The 16,649-nt window shown below is 52.8% G+C and overlaps 1 protein-coding gene across 5 annotated transcripts in view; it reads right to left on the bottom strand.

The window, feature by feature from the left end:
* LOC119341879 (EEF1A lysine methyltransferase 4-like) overlaps nucleotides 1-2,403 on the bottom strand; it is a 3,015-nt gene extending 612 nt beyond the window's left edge. For 2 of the 5 annotated variants that reach the window (XR_005165319.1, XR_005165312.1), the window contains exons 1-8: nucleotides 2,046-2,403; nucleotides 1,474-1,587; nucleotides 1,312-1,380; nucleotides 1,135-1,154; nucleotides 988-1,040; nucleotides 871-901; nucleotides 709-790; nucleotides 121-259 (exon numbers count right to left, since the gene is read on the bottom strand). Coding sequence is in view for 3 of the 5 variants with exons in the window: in XM_037613728.1 (XP_037469625.1) it covers nucleotides 709-790; nucleotides 871-901; nucleotides 988-1,040; nucleotides 1,135-1,154; nucleotides 1,312-1,380; nucleotides 1,474-1,587; nucleotides 2,046-2,250 (574 nt within the window). In the remaining 2 variants the exon portion in view is untranslated. Of the gene's footprint in view, nucleotides 1-120; nucleotides 260-702; nucleotides 791-870; nucleotides 902-987; nucleotides 1,041-1,134; nucleotides 1,155-1,311; nucleotides 1,381-1,473; nucleotides 1,588-2,045 lie in introns of those variants that run through there. The other 3 variants (XM_037613728.1, XM_037613737.1, XM_037613748.1) reach the window with 2 other exon arrangements.
* Between the last annotated feature and the right edge of the window lie 14,246 nt (nucleotides 2,404-16,649).

The following is a 16,649-nucleotide window of genomic DNA, read 5'->3' as shown; positions in this document are numbered from 1 at the left end:
ATCATATATGCCGCTCTGAGTTTGCAGAATGTTGGACCTGCCAGTTTAGTCTGCGTGTTGTTGCATATGCCACCACTGTTCAATGGCAATTCAATGGAACAGAAAAAAGGACCAAAATACCTTTGTTTAATGACGCGGCGTGATCGAGGGCATGAAGCACAGACCAGGCAGGCTTCTTCGGTCACCATTGCCGCCGTCATTAATTCAAGTCAAGGTTGCCACTGAGGCACTGACTAACCATCGAACAAGGTATTTTGGTCTTTGGCCATTGAAAGTGGCACAAAGGATTAGTGACATGTTTTCCCGAATGACACATACAACAATATGCAAACCTAGATAGTAGATCCAAACATTTTGCAAACAAAGAGGGGCATATGAGTTCCCAATAAAATGGTGCTAATTTATTCCCTCCCAAGATTCCCCAGTAACATTGTGCTCTATAATCAGTCTGTAGCAACCTTTGTTCATATCTCTATTGTAGTTTTTTAGCATCTTATGAGAATCAAAACTAGATAGTAGTAGAAGCAAAACTTTGCAGTTTTGCATCCATAGTTCCTACAGAATGAAGCAAACCTCGCACTTTTGAATCCGTAGTTCCCACATAATAAAGCAAATCATATGCACAAAATCATGTTATGATAGAGTAATATGGTAGAAATGGTACTTGGGCGCGCTCTTCAGAGTGAGGAGAGGGCATTTCAAACTTACGCATAATGTAAAGCTCAACTTCCCAATGGCATCGGACTTGGTTCAGAAGTGTCAGACGTTCCTTAGGAGCACCATATGTTATCTGTCAAAGAAAGTCATCTCTCCATAAAGTCATCAAATATTCATTCATTCCAAAGTATCTTTTAGGATTAGAGGATGTACCAACATGTAAATCCCACCAGGCCTCATAAGCCTGAAAAGATAGAGCAGTTTAATTGAAAACAACTAAGGACATCCATTGGGGATCAAATCACGTACAAAGAGTGGATACATCTTTACCTTGCCACTTCTGCTAGCATTTTGTAAGCGCCATGAGGGGCATCATCACCACACTAGAATATGGAAAATGAAAATCAGTACCATGAGATCATTACATGCCTGATCATTTTAAGTTGATTTGTAGTTTGCTGAACGACAGATGCTTACCATCATAGCATCCAAAGTTCCTACAGAAAGGGTTTGGTACAATGGTAAATAGAATGGCAAAGTAAAAAAGATGCATCAACTGATTTGGATAAACTTAATGAACAGAGTTTTCAAGACTAGTAACTTATGAAACATATCAAGTGCTTTCCAAAAAGATATGAAGCTTTAGGCTTATACCTTTGTCGATGATACAATCAAATGATCCATCTCCAAAGAAGCTCATATCTCTGACATCCAACTGCATATCTTCAAGCATAGCATAAAACAACTAAGTAACTAGACTTATATAGAGATCATAACTGATAAATTATATGAAATGGAAATTATCAGCAAAAATACATGTAAGCTGTGCGATATCCGTGTGCTTCTCCTTCATCTGCTCGATTACAACGGATGAGATGTCTATGTTTACTATGTTCTGGTAACCATCCTTTACCATGTCCTCCGACAGAACTGCCCAAAACAAGGAATAGAACAACATCAAACTGGGCACTACATACACGATAAATCATAAATCTAACAACAGAGCTAGATTAGAGTAGCTTCACGGGTAAATCTTGTAAAATGTTGATCCAAGTAAAGCATCGTCAACAATCATGATAAAATTCACAGAAGTGTGTGTCAGGGGAGCACTGAACATTAATGTTGCACAAAGTTAAAAGCAACGCATCGTCAGCAATCACAATAAAATTCACAGAACAGACGCATCAGGGGAGCACTGAACATTCAGGTTCCAAACCACAATGCAATGCATAGGGAGCACTGAACACGCAAGTTCCAATTTCCAATCCTAATGCACCAGTGACTGTGGATGGACTAGAACCGGCTGCATCAGAGCACTAAATCTTCGAATTGGCAGCTAGATCGCGACTAGCTAATTAAGCCACGGCGTGTAACTGAAGGGGACGTACGGGAGTTGCCGCAGCCGAGCATGAGGACCTGGGAGGAAGTGGGCACGCAGGCGCGGAGGAGGGGGCGGAGCGCCGAGTACGACTGGTACCAGTCGAAGAACCCGCCACCGCCGCCGCCCTTGCCGCCAGTGGAGGGAGAGGAGTAGCGGGCGTCCCAGTAGGCGGCGGCGCCGAAGTCCTTGGGGTTGCAGTTGCCGCCGCCCATCTCTGGTCTCTCGCCTCTCGCTTGTGAGGGCTCGCGGGGAGAGAGAGAGGATGGCTCTGCTCTGGGGATCGTTGAGGGATTATGGCGTCGGGGGTCGCGGCTTTAGGAGCTCGCAAGAGCCGCGGATGCTGGGGCGGAAGAGAAGAGGGTTCAGACGCCCGAAGTGTGCTCAGGAATCAGGAGCATGTTCTCTCTTTCCAAAAAATGTAAATAAAAAATAAAATAAAAACACACATCTGAAAAATCTACCAAAAAACTAACATCCACACGTGTGGCATCTTGCACATCACCCATACGCCTCCATCATCACTCATTTTGACACGTATGAACAGATAACATCAGCAGGAATCTTTTTGGTTTTTGGGTTAAAAATGTTTTATCTCCTAATTAAAAATTGAATTAAAAATTTGTTTTCAACATTAAATCCTTCTCGGCGGCATCTTCAAAACTAGACCCCATATTGATATGTTTCGATGAAAAACAATTTTGCCCAAAAGTTACCATGATGTTTACACTATAGTTGCCATAGTGTTTAAACTAAAATTGTCATGTGGCAATTTTAGTTTGTAGAGCATGACAATTTTAGTTTTTTTATGATGCAATTCCAGTACTTTGACCATGAAAATTATTTTTTATGAACCATGACAATATTAAGTGCATGTTCATGGCAATTTTAGTTTATGGTTCATGACAAGTCTAGTTTCTTAATTCCCCGTTTTATAATATATCAAAATTTATTTTTAAATGTAAAAGAAAATAGCTGAAATATATCATGGCAATTTCAGTGTAAACATCATGACAATTCATGTGCAATAGACATGACAATTTTTAACAAAAAAATCGTCAAAATATATTGATATGAGATCTAGTTTTGAAGATCTCATCGCGAGGGATTTAATGGTGAAAACGGATCTTCAATCGAATTTTTCATTTAAAAGATAAAACATTTTAAAAACTGAAAATCCCAAAAGATTCTCATATGCATGCATGCGGTGACGTGACGCGGTCTGTGTGTAATAGAATGTGTGGGCGGATTTGGTTCACATCACACATGTGAACGTTAGCGTGGTCCAAAATTTAAAGAAAATCTGAAGTTTGTTTTCGGATTTCATGCTTTGCGAAAGTCGCAATTCATTTGTAAGCAGTGTACAAATATTTACAAATCCAAGCACCTTTACAAACATGAAAGTGTTATTCTAGCTCCCCGCTGTTATTTTCACTTTTTAGCCTAACAATGAATTCTTCCAAAAAATATATTTTGTTGGCACATGACCCACTCTAATATGTACACACTATTTCTTTTAAAATTTCCACTCAGTTTAAAAAAAACTGAAATAAAGAGAGAACGTGTTACCGAGAGCACAAAATACGTGCTCACCCCTCAATTAAAAGGAGATGTTTTCGCAATTCTTCTTCTTGGGGCGTTTATTTCTCAAACGATTAAAAGATGTTGGTTTCTGATTGACAAAATGTACTTCTTTTATTGACCATCGTCAAACAGTTGATACTGATGTGGAGGTGGATGTAAATAGTTAAGAGTGATTAAGCATGTTTAACATCTTATGTGTCTAACCAGAGCATACCGACGGTTTTCCTATATATAAAATAACTGTTGTTTGCGGGAAGTAAGAGCAAAAAGGCCTCTTCAACAGTTCCCGTAAATTGGCCTTAACTTTACATGATCCCTTAGGCCTGGTGCAATGGGAGGTGCTTAGAGAGATGCTTAGAAAAATAAATTGGGTTTTTTTTAAGCACCGGTGCCTATTTCTACAGGAGAGGCGCTTAGTTAAGCGTCTATCCTGTACAAATAAGCACCGGTGCTTAAGAAAAGTCTGGTTTATTTCTCTAAGCACCTCCCCTAAGCACCTCCCATTGTACAAGGCCTTAAAAGTAGACTCAACCTTCCCGTAGGTTTACAGAAAGATGACCTTCCCGTAAAATTTTGACAAGCTAGTAACCGTCTAAAACTTTCCGACGCGCCACTGCCTCATCGAAACGCCGCCCGTGCCACCACCAGCCGCCACGCCAGGCCGCAGCCGCCACACCCCGCCGTCACCGCTGCCGCGCCACCCTGCTTCACCACATCGCCTCTCACCGGCGGCCACCACATTGTCTCTTGCCGCCCCTCGCCTTTCATAAGGTACGGTCATCCTGTAAAATTGGTTTTACATGCAATCAATTGACACAGGTATTCATGGAAACCCCCTTGCCTCTCCAATAGCCAACAACTTCTCAGTGTCCTGCGCGTTTGGTTCTCTGAGATACTCAGGTCCAAACACCCCCACCACGGCGCCGACAAACTTGACAGTAGTCTTCAGGCACATGCTCTCCCCCATCCTGACCATCTCACCAACGGCATCTGCAGCAGTACCAAGTGCAAGCATCCTCAGAGCAGTCGTGCACTTCTGCTTGGCCGAGAAGGAGAGTTGGCCATAGCAATCCCTTGTGAGCTTGAAGTAGTCGTCGTGTGCCTCCACTCCCTCCACAATCCGCAAAAACAATGGTTTCTGCATGCAAAAACAGCGACGAAATCATGGATCATCCGGGAAAGTACGTTTGGGAGCAAAGTAGTCCTTGTGCAGTAGCTTTGCTCCGGACACCCTGTCCTGGTTGATCACTCTTCTCCCTTTGATTGAACCCTTGAAGTTGAAAATATGCTCCACTTGCCGGTCCATTTCCTCTTGCATGCTCATGAGCACAATCATGTCCACTTCTTGTCTGAATCCGACGAATCGAAGAACTTATCTTGAATCGTTTGGTCAAGCTCCATCAGTCCATACTCCTCGTCGGACGAAGCATCGAAATCCATCGTTTTCCCTAACAAAATCACAAAAAATCCGGTCGAAGATTGTGTCAAACACATCAAGCGCAAGGCAGAGCCAGAGAGTTTCCGGACGTACCACGGTGGCGTCTGTCGGCGTCCTGGACTTGCGGGTATCCAGTCCTTCCTGCCTGCGGCCCACCACGTGGCTCCGTCGATGGCCTGGTACGGCCCAGCTTCAACACCAACACCATAAGACCCTCGCGAGGGGCCAAGCCTCGCGAGGCGGACACGCCAAGACCCCTAAAGGAGTTGGCCTCCTCAGGAGGGCTCCTGAGGGGCAGAGAGATCTATGCAGCTACCTCGTGAGGCTCAGCTGACGTGAGCCGTGACGACCAAGGCCAGGCGGGCGCAGAGCGCAGGTTTCCTCTTCGGTGCAAGGGAGGCAAGCCACAGGCGCGGAGTCCTGAGGAATCAGCTAAAGGTTTCCATTCTGGTGCAACAAGACCAAGACCGCCAAGACGGCAGGATGGAGGTCATCACCGAGCCCACCATAGCGTCACGACCAGAGGCTTTTCACAGGCGAAGACTACCTTTGTCAGGATAGACTGTACTACTTGTCCCCTTTCAAATCCCGCCGTTGTGGAATCCCTTCCCGCTAATATTTGGGAAGAGGACCAAGGCGACTATATATAGGACTTAGCCACCACCATAGTGAGGAGAGATCCATTCCACCCCAAGCACCACACCAGCTCAAGAACACCTCAACTCCTGAGGCTTGTTCAACCTTTGTACTAGTTCATTCATAGCCCCTCGAGGCAATCCACCACACCACACTGGAGTAGGGTGTTACACCACCTGTGGCCCGAACCAGTATAAATCTCTGTGTCTTTGTGTCTCTGTGAGCTCTAAGCGCTAGGCTAGGGAGGATCGCGAGTAGGCAGGCTAGGCAGGTTGAGATCTCCGCACGCACCCCAGTGTTCGAACCTCTCACGGGTTGCTGGATCCCGGAATCCGACATTTGGCGCGCCAGGTAGGGGTGCGTCGGATCTCCTCTTCCATCGACCAGTCCTCCTCCGCTCCACCGATGCCATGGCCGACGCCCCAAGAGCCCACGTCGAGCACTGGGTTGTCCAGACCTCCTCGGCAGCACCAACCGACGAAGAAGACCTCCACTCTGCCCTGCTCGCGGCGCATGTTCCACCGGGGGAGACCGGCCGTGGGGGGCTCGTGGCGCAGCCCTCTCCTCTGGCACTGCGCCGCAGCCGCGCAGCTGCGCGATCTGCAAACTACGCTGCAGCAACTGCCCTGCACTCGCACAGGGAACAAGCGAACATGCGAGCGGCGGTCATCGTGGCCCGTGAGCTTCTGCGGTGCAGGCTGCTTGAGAGTGGTCGCGACGCCTTGTTAGAACGGGTCGCTGAGCTGCTGGATGCGGCGTGCAGGGGGGCGGCACCGTTCTACACCCTCTCCATGTCGCAGGCGATGGTGGGGGCGCACGCTCATCCCCGACACAGCCGCGCACCCTTCCCCAGGGGCCACGGAGAGCCTCTCGACGCCGACCAGCCTCATGGAGCAGCCCCGCGCCGCCCCAAACATGCCTCCTCGGCACGGGACTGCTTCGGGTGACACCACCACGGGTCACATTGGAGCGCCGGCCCCTGGCCAGCAGGACTAGAGGATGGCAGAAGGGAGCGGGAGTGTTAGGCGGCCGGGTGGCACCCCTGGTGCGAACGTCCCGGAAGCCTACGTTCCCGTCGCGATGGATCCAAGGCACGCGCTAGGAGAGGGCCCCAGCCAATCCCCCACGCTAGGCTGGGCGTTGGATATACACGAGGTCGAGCTCTCCTTCGAACCACCACCAAGCCCTGCCGACGTCCCTAACAGTGGTAGCCTCTGGGTACAGTTAACGCCGCAGGGGCACGCTTACACTGACCATGGAGCGCAGGTAAAGCAAGACGCGGCGACCACCAGGACTCTCAGGACGGCGGACCCTCCTCAGGAGCATGAAGGACGTTGGGAGCAGCGGGGCAAGCCCAGCGGCAAGGCTCTCCTCGCACTGGGCGAAGCAGGATCCAGCCTGGAGGTAGGTTCCCTGCCGGGAAAGGCGCCGGCTAGCCCTTCCCCTCGGCAGGGGGCCTACAGTCACCGAGTACGCCGTCAGTGTCCCCTTGGCCCCTTGGTCTTGTCGTGGTTTCCGGTCTCCCCAATGGTGGTCAGGGGCGGCGCACGGCGGGGTCCTCGTCGGGCGACATGAATCAACGCTCCGGCCTGTGAAGGTCTCCGCTCGTGACACTCTCACGTAATAATGAGTGGGTTGTACACACGCCGAGTCTCCTGAGTGCCGCCCTGGGGCCTCACGGGGGCTCCCACCCACGTCCTAGTGGAAGCACCATGCTCCGTGCTGGCCGTCGACACTGTCCCTAATGACTATGCCCAGCCAGTGGAAGCACTTAGCTCCGCCCTGGTGAGAAGACCGAAGACTGAAGACTGAAGACCAGTTAGGCGCCGGACGCGGCCGCCTGCTTTTTGCCTCTCCTTTTGTACTCGCTTGCCGACTTTTTGAAGCAGTTCGTTTTCTGTGTGTTTATAAAACGAGGGGGGTTTTCTTTTTCTCGTGTCTCTCGCTTGCCTCCAGTTCTTACGTTCTTTTCTTGAAGCTCGTGACCGCTACCCTGCCCTCTAGCACCTCGCGAGCGGGGGCTGGGTACAGTGTACACGCTGGTGATGATCGCTCCCCTCGGGGGCTCGAAGGTGCGGCCGCTCCGCGCGCCCACCTTGCCACAATCTGGCAGTTGGATCCTCACGAGGCACTCCACGGTAGGCCAGCAGGCCCCTCGAGAGGCCTAGGGCCTTGCAAGCCCGCAGCAGGCTCACCTCAGGAGAAGGGACCCGGCCACGACGCCAGGCTCCTAAAACCCAAGATAAGTCATAAACAACTTCCTTTTTCAGAGACCAACAGCGCTGCGAGGCCTCGCTCCAGATGTCACTTCAAAAGTACTTAACAATCTCACACATCATAAGGGGCACCCCCTTCCCAAAATGCTCTCACAAGAATATGTTTGAGTTTTCGTTATACAGGTTAAAGCAAAAGAAATACAGGCCTAGCTGGACGCGCCTTCTTTGTCGCTCCCATCCACGCTGCTCGTGCTGAAACTGCCACCCTCCTCGTCATCTCCACCCGCGCCAGCCCCTTTGGCTGCGTGCACGGCCGTGTCGTCCTCAGGAGTCAGCTCCTTCATCAGAGCATCCACATGAACGTCCACCCACTTGGCGAGCTTTTCTTGGGTGGCCGTGGGCACGGGGGCTAGCACGGTGCTGAAGTTGAAGTAGGAGCCGAGGTTCACGAAGTTGCTGAAGATGCGTGAGAGCGCGCGCCCAAGGAGGCCCCGGCTCCTCTCCTCAACGAGCTGGCGGGCTTTTGTGACCTGATCCTCCAGGCGGGTCACGGCATCAGTGAAGAAGCGGAGATGGCTGGCATAATCGCTCTTGTGCGGGTGAGGATCGCTCTCATCACAAACATCACCCAAGGCGTTGCTGGCTCTGATGCGCAGACCCTGGAGCATGGGGCTGTGTTCGTGCTCCAGCGTTCGGCGGCGGCACTTTTTGCTCAAAGCCTTCTCCAGGAGGGAGGCGGCGTCCTCGGCCTACTTCCGAAGAGAGGACATCTCGGCGCAAGCAGAATCCAGGGCGGATTCGAAAGAAGCCAGGGCCTCCCGGGCTTCGCCCTCGTGCTGCTTCACTGCCTACAGCTCGGTCCTCAGGATGGAGGTCCGGCCCTCAAACGCAGCCTTGAGCAGCTCTAGCTCCAGGCGGTGCCCCTCGGCTAGCTCAGCACGTGCCTTCACCACCTTCTCCTCCACCTCCACCTGATCCTGAGCTTCTCGGGTGGCGACAACATCCTCAGCCACGGCGGCTTGTCGCTCCCTCACCTCTAGCCTCTCCAGCGCCAAGCTATGATCCACGACATCTAGTGTCAAGTCCTCATGGCGCCTCAGGAGCTCCGCCTTGGCAAGGGCCACCTCACCTGCTGAGGAGGCCAGCAGGGCACGACGCTCCTCAATTTCGCGCAACAGGGCAGCACTCGAAGACAGAAGATCTTGCTCCCGCTCCTCAGCCGCCTCACGATAGCGGTTGGCTGCCTCGGCCTCTTCCATGGCGCGAGCGCAAGCTCCTCGAGAAGCCGCGAGCGAGGCCTCCGCGCACGCCTCGGCTTCATCTCGCTGAAGCTTCCCAAGGTTGATGGCCACCTTTAGCCGCTGCCATTCACCCTCCAAGTGGCAGCTCTCTGCTTCAAGCCTGGTGTCGACACTGGCGAGCTCCCCACCAAGGTGGACCATCGCACGCATAACTTCACCGAAGAACCCAAAGCACACCGCATTGCGCCCGCAGGCAAGCGCAAGCTCATCGTCAAGATCTTCACCAGCTTCGGAGGTCGCTTGAGAGGCGCTGGGGGCTCCGCTAGTCGCCGGCTGGGGGCTGGCCGGTGGGGCCCCGCAGCTTGAAGACGAAGGCTGCTTGGAGGGCGCCCCCTGCCGGCAAGGACAAGAGGAAGGATCACCGGCACACCCTTCCCCTCACGGACAGAGTTGGAGGGGCAGAGAACATGGGGCTCGGTTCCGGTGCACCCTCGTGATGTTGTGCTGGAGAGAGCTGGATTCACACCCTATGCAGGCTCAGGGCGCTGGGGGCTGCACACCTGCGCCGTGCTGGAGCTCTTGGGGGCGCCCGCCTCCCAAGGTTTTGCCTTCATGAAGATCCTGCAAAACCCCAGCCATGAGAAAACGCAGTGCACTTGGAGATCAGGAGCGAAGATACTTACTCGTCGGCGGCCACATATCTCCTTGGCTTCAGCGGCCGGTGGGTGCCATCGTCGCAGCACGGGGACCTCTTCCTCTTCAGGAGCGACTCAAGGCACAGGCAGCGCCGATCTGGTCCCAACGGGCGATCCTCAGGAGGGGGAGCGTGTGGCATGATATCTGGGGCAGAGGTCCCGAGGGTAGGGGCGCCCGGCGTGGCGTCCTGGCTTATAGCTCTGGGGCCATTAGTGGGCTCCTCATCGCCGGTAGCAGCTCTGGAGCCACTGTCCTGAACGTCAGAGGCTTCCGCCTCCAGAGCTTGGTGAAGCGCAAGCTCTGCAGCAGCCCCTGTCGGAACCCCAGAAGCCTGAGGCTCTTGAGCCTCTAACAAGGCTGATCCTCTGGAGGAGTTCTCGACAGCTGATGAAGGCACGCGTCCCCCTGCCTCCACACTTGGGGCGCGCACAGCAAGATCGATCAGGAGAGGGGCCACGAAGACTGGATTCTCACTGGGCCCCGCAATGCCCTCGGGAAGCAACCCCCACTCATCAAACAGGGGCATCTGCCCCGCGAAGGCCTCCTTGTTTGAGCATAGATAAAGGAGGCAGCCACCCCCCGGGAGGTCAGCAGGCTCGGGCTTGCCAGTCAGGAGCTTGAGCACCACGCTAAAGGTATCGACAGCAAGCGATGGCTTCTGCAGCCTCGTCGGATCCTCGGCGCCGGTGAAGTCCCACATTGGGCGAGAATGGCGCGGGAGGGGAGCAAGGCGCTGCTTCACGAATTCTTTCACCACCATTGGTCCAGTCACCCCTAGTTCCTGGAGCCTCGCCAACCTCTTCCAGACAAAAGCCAGTGAGCTTCACATGGCACCAGCTGGAGCTTGGCAAAAGCCGGCAACCCAGGAATCGTTAGCAGGGGGCTGAATGCACGGGCGTCCATCAGAAGCCACTGCTTCCGGAATCCCTTTGCGACGGGCAAGAGCTCGAAGTCGATCCCCGAGCCGGCGGTCACAGCCACGACCTCAAAGGTCGCACACCCAGAGTGCTGATGCGCGTCCACCAACCGGAGTAGGAAGAAATGTCGAAACAAGGCCACAGAGGGAGTGATGCCCACCATGGCCTCGCAGAGGAAGGCGAAGAAGGAGACGGAGTGGGGGTCTAGATGGAGTAGGTGGATCTGGTAATACGACATCACATCGTTGAAGAAAGGGAAGAAGGAAGGAATCAATCCAGCAAGAAGAGCATGGAGATGGATGGGAATTTTGGTGGCACTCATCTCTCTGGTTCGCCAAGACGAAGGGCGAGCAGCCGTCGCCCCACCCCCTCATTGGAGCTGGCGGTGAGCACGTGGTGAACCTTGTCTAGCCCTTCCTTATTGAGCACCACCGACTGCTCAAGGGCCGGCTCAAGGGCCAGCGGAGGGCAGGCCGGCGCGCGCGGCTTCACCTTCTTCTTCCTTGGCTTGGGAGCCATGGCGAATACCGAGAGAGGACAAGGCGCCAGCACCAGATCTATGGACGCGGCGGCGAGATTGGGGAGCAAGAAACAAGAGCTGGGCATGGTACACCACGAAGGGTGAGTTGCGCTGATAATGGGCGGCTGCTGGGTCTACCGGATATCAAGGCAGCATGGGGAATTGGAGACGCCCACGTCCCATCAACTGCCACGCATCATCAAGGCAGCAGGCGGTTAGGGCCCGCGGTGCTCCGCATTTGCCCTTTGGCTTCGCCCGAAAGCCCAGTCCGAGCACGCCTTGGGCCCGGGGGTTACTGTCGGCGTCCTGGACTTGGGGGTATCTAGTCCTGCCTGCCTGCGGCCCACCACATGGCTCCATCGATGGCCTGGTATGGCATAGCTTCAACACCAACACCACAAGACCCTCGCGAGGGGCCATGCCTCACGAGGCGGATGACGCCAAGACCCCTAAAGGAGTTGGCCTCCTCAGGAGGGCTCCTGAGGGGCGGAAAGATCTATGCAGCTACCTCATGAGGCTCAGCTGACGTGAGCCATGACGACCAAGGACAGGCGGGCACCAAGCGGGCGCAGAGTGCAGGTTTCCTCTTCGGTGCAAGGGAGGCAAGCCACAGGCGCGGAGTCCTGAGAAATCAGCTAAAGGTTTCCATTCTGGTGCAACAAGACCAAGACCGCCAGGACGACATGACGGAGGTCATCACCGAGCCCACCATAGCGTCACGACCAGAGGCTTTTCGCAAGCGAATACTACTTTTGTCAGGATAGACTGTACTACTTGTCCCCTTTCAAATCCCGCCGTTGTGGAATCCCTTCCCGCCCGTATTTGGGAAGAGGACCAAGGCGACTATATATAGGACTTAGCCACCACCATAGTGAGGAGAGATCCATTCCACCCCGAGCACCACACCAGCTCAAGAACACCTCAATTCCTGAGGCTTGTTCATCCTTTGTACTAGTTCATCCATAGCCCCTCGAGGCACTCCACCACACCACACTGGAGTAGGGTGTTACACCACCTGTGGCCCGAACCAGTATAAATCTCTGTGTCTTTGTGTCTCTGTGAGCTCTATGCGCTAGGCTAGGGAGGATCGCGAGTAGGCAGGCTGGGCAGGTTGAGATCTCCGCACGCACCCCAGTGTTCGAACCTCTCACGGGTTGCCGGTCCTATTTCTACAGGAGAGGTGCTTAGTTAAGCATCTATCCTGTACAAATAAGCACCGGTGCTTAAGAAAAGTCTGGTTTATTTCTCTAAGCACCTCCCCTAAGCACCTCCCATTGTACAAGGCCTTAAAAGTAGACTCAACCTTCCCGTAGGTTTACAGAAAGATGACCTTCCCATAAAATTTTGACAAGCTAGTAACCGTCTAAAACTTTCCGACGCGCCACTGCCTCATCGAAACGCCGCCCGTGCCACCACCAGCCGCCACGCCAGGCCGCAGCCGCCACACCCCGCCGTCGCTGCTGCCGCGCCACCCTGCTTCACCACATTGCCTCTCACCGGTGGCCACCACATTGCCTCTTGCCGCCCCTCGCCTTTCATAAGGTACGGTCATCCTGTAAAATTGGTTTTACATGCAATCAATTGACCCAGGTATTCATGGAAACCCCCTTGCCTCTCCAATAGCCAACAACTTCTCAGTGTCCTGCGCGTTTGGTTCTCTGAGATACTCAGGTCCAAACACCCCCACCACGGCGCGGACAAACTTGATAGTAGTCTTCAGGCACATGCTCTCCCCCATCCTGACCATCTCACCAACGGCATCTGCAGCAGTACCAAGTGCAAGCATCCTCAGAGCAGTCGTGCACTTCTGCTTGGCCGAGAAGGAGAGTTGGCCATAGCAATCCCTTGTGAGCTTGAAGTAGTCGTCGTGTGCCTCCACTCCCTCCACAATCCGCAAAAACAATGGTTTCTGCATGCAAAAACGGCGACGAAACCATGGATCATCCGGGAAAGTACGTTTGGGAGCAAAGTAGTCCTTGTGCAGTAGCTTTGCACCGGACACCCTGTCCTGGTTGATCACTCTTCTCCCTTTGATTGAACCCTTGAAGTTGAAAATATGCTCCACTTGCCGGTCCATTTCCTCTTGCATGCTCATGAGCACAATCATGTCCACTTCTTGTCTGAATCCGACGAATCGAAGAACTTATCTTGAATCGTTTGGTCAAGCTCCATCAGTCCATACTCCTCGTCGGACGAAGCATCAAAATCCATCGTTTTCCCTAACAAAAACACAAAAAATCCGGTCGAAGATTGTGTCAAACACATCAAGCGCAAGGCAGAGCCAGAGAGTTTCCAGACGTACCACGGTGGCGTCTGTCGGCGTCCTGGACTTGGGTGTATCCAGTCCTTCCTGCCTGCGGCCCACCACGTGGCTCCGTCGATGGCCTGGTACGGCCCAGCTTCAACACCAACACCATAAGACCCTTGCGAGGGGCCATGCCTCGCGAGGCGGACACGCCAAGACCCCTAAAGGAGTTGGCCTCCTCAGGAGGGCTCCTGAGGGGCAGAGAGATCTATGCAGCTACCTCGTGAGGCTCAGCTGACGTGAGCCGTGACGATCAAGGCCAGGCGGGCGCAGAGCGCAGGTTCCCTCTTCGGTGCAAGGGAGGCAAGCCACAGGCGCGGAGTCCTGAGAAATCAGCTAAAGGTTTCCATTCTGGTGCAACAAGACCAAGACCGCCAAGACGGCAGGATGGAGGTCATCACCGAGCCCACCATAGCGTCACGACCAGAGGCTTTTCACAGGCGAAGACTACCTTTGTCAGGATAGACTGTACTACTTGTCCCCTTTCAAATCCCGCCGTTGTGGAATCCCTTCCCGCTAATATTTGGGAAGAGGACCAAGGCGACTATATATAGGACTTAGCCACCACCATAGTGAGGAGAGATCCATTCCGCCCCGAGCACCACACCAGCTCAAGAACACCTCACCTCCTGAGGCTTGTTCATCCTTTGTACTAGTTCATCCATAGCCCCTCGAGGCAATCAACCACACCACACTTGAGTAGGGTGTTACACCACAACGGTGGCCTGAACCAGTATAAATCTCTGTGTCTTTGTGTCTTTGTGAGCTCTACGCGCTAGGCTAGGGAGGATCGCGAGTAGGCAGGCTGGACAGGTTGAGATCTCCGCATGCACCCTAGTGTTCGAACCTCTCACGAGTTGCCGGATCCCAAATCCGACAGCATCCGAGCCGGCGACGACGTCCCCCACGACGAGGACGGGAAGGCTCTTCCGGAGCTAGCGGTAGAGATCCTGGGAACAGCTGCGGAGCGGGCGCGGGGGCAGAGCGCATGACAGGCGGCGTGGAGGAGGAAGAGAGGAGATATCAAATGGATATGGCTGGTCTTGGGGTGGATTTGGTGCAATTTAGGGTGGGGTCGGGCTGTTGGGTCCGACGTGGCGGGTGCGCCCGGGCGCCCCCATATCGGCCCCATATTTGGGTTGGATATGGGGGGTGTCGGTCAGCCCGGGCATTTGAGGGCCGTTTGAGGGGCCTATCTGGGTCAAAAAATCATGACCGGACAATGACCATGCGACCCCCCCGGGCGTATGAGGTGGGTTTGAGGCGTCCGGCTGAAGATACTATTGGAGCCAACCTAATAGCCAATCTAAGAGCCAACCTATTATACGAGTATTTTTATGAAGGTTTTAAATCTAGCCACAGTGGGAGTAACTTCAGCAGTAACATCGAGTCCAACTCAACAAATTTGCCTATGTGGCAATGAGTTAATGAGGAGAGAGATAGTTTGAGTAACTTAGCTAGTTACTCATACTCTGAGTAATATCACACATACTAATACATTTATGTTACTATTGAGTAAATAGGCAATTTTTTGATTAATTTAATCCATGAAATAATCATGAACATGGCATTGACAGAATTAATGACATACTGATTATGATCTAGATAAGCACGGACGACGCAAACACTAGACACATCTACACATAATGCTAGTACGGCTAACAGAGAAATAAATAGGAGCAGGATAAGCGAATTATACCCTCCGGTGGGCCAAGCAGAGGCCGCGGTGGCAGCGGCCTCCGCAGCCTTCTTCTTGGCTTCGAATTTCTCGGCGGCGGCACGATCGGGTTCGGTGGACATGGTGACGACGCGGACGTGGACGATGTAGAGGAAGTAGGCGGACGGAGGTGAGCGGTCGCGTAATCGCTCCCCAAAAACCTAATCGCCCCTCTCCCATAAAGGATCAGGAGAGGCGAGGCTTCGGTGGCCTGCTCTCCTGTCGACCGTGTACGCGGTGAACGGGGTGGAGTCACCGGTGGCAGTAGCAGCAATGGAACAACAGTGGGCATGGAGGTAGAGATGTGATCTGATTCGTGTGGCGGCTAGGGTTAGTAGACGGACCACATATATATATGCGCGGCCGCGTGGAGAGACATGGACTGGACCCACGTCTGAGTCGATTACAGCCCACGGTCTGATGTCTCAGATCGTGGTCCACCTGTCAAAGACTCTCCGTTCCTGACCGGTAAGCACATATATGTGAGCTCGGCTTGGCTTATTCTCGTGGTGCGGTGCGGCGCGGCAAGGCGGGTGGCGGAGGAGGAGTGCGCAGGAACCACTTCTCTTCTCAATCTCCAATGGCATGTGAAGGAGAATCCCTTATAATTAAAGAGGTCCAACTCCTCTCCAACTAGCAAGGTGGGACTAAACTTCCCACTGCACCTAGTGCCATATAACCCACATGAGCCCTTAGAGATTTTCTGAAATTGTTAGATGGGCCCAAGGCCCACCCTCATATTTCAACAATCCCCCACTAGATCTCAAAGGCCTATTTTGTTCTTTGTTCCAAACAATGTTTTGACATACTAGTATTTCATTTGAGACTTGTTAAGGTTGAGCTACACCTAGATCAAGTAGCTACACTCCTTCACAAATGAACAATGAACTATGCCTTGAATTGTCAGTTTGGCATAAAGAAGTTTCACCACATGTCTAACTAGTACTAGACTACTGAAGGTTGGCCCCTCGGGTGGATCATATTACTCACACCCCTGGACTTTTCATGAGCTCATTAGAGATCACCCCAATCTCATAGATTGCGACCAACATCGGGCTCATAGGTATGTTCCTCCAAAGATTGCTTTGCATGATAGCATCTTGCTTGTATAAGCTTTGGAACACATTAAGATAGTCGTCATCCTACCATAAAGTATCCAAGAGTATCACATCTCCAACGGAATGGGTTAGTAAAGTTACTCTCCTCAGTTCACCACTGGCTTGTTTTCCTAGGTCCTACTTCACAGGATCTTCGATCACATAGGTTGGGTTACCAGCATGGCAACTCATGTGGGTCTCATACTGATAGAGGCAAAGGTGTCCCGGCGTTTCAATGATATAGCTA

This window comes from Triticum dicoccoides, chromosome 1B (genome assembly GCF_002162155.2).
Source record: "Triticum dicoccoides isolate Atlit2015 ecotype Zavitan chromosome 1B, WEW_v2.0, whole genome shotgun sequence".
NCBI lineage: Eukaryota > Viridiplantae > Streptophyta > Magnoliopsida > Poales > Poaceae > Triticum > Triticum dicoccoides.
Note: the sequence above shows the minus strand (reverse complement) of the source record. Positions and strands in the feature narration are given on the sequence as shown.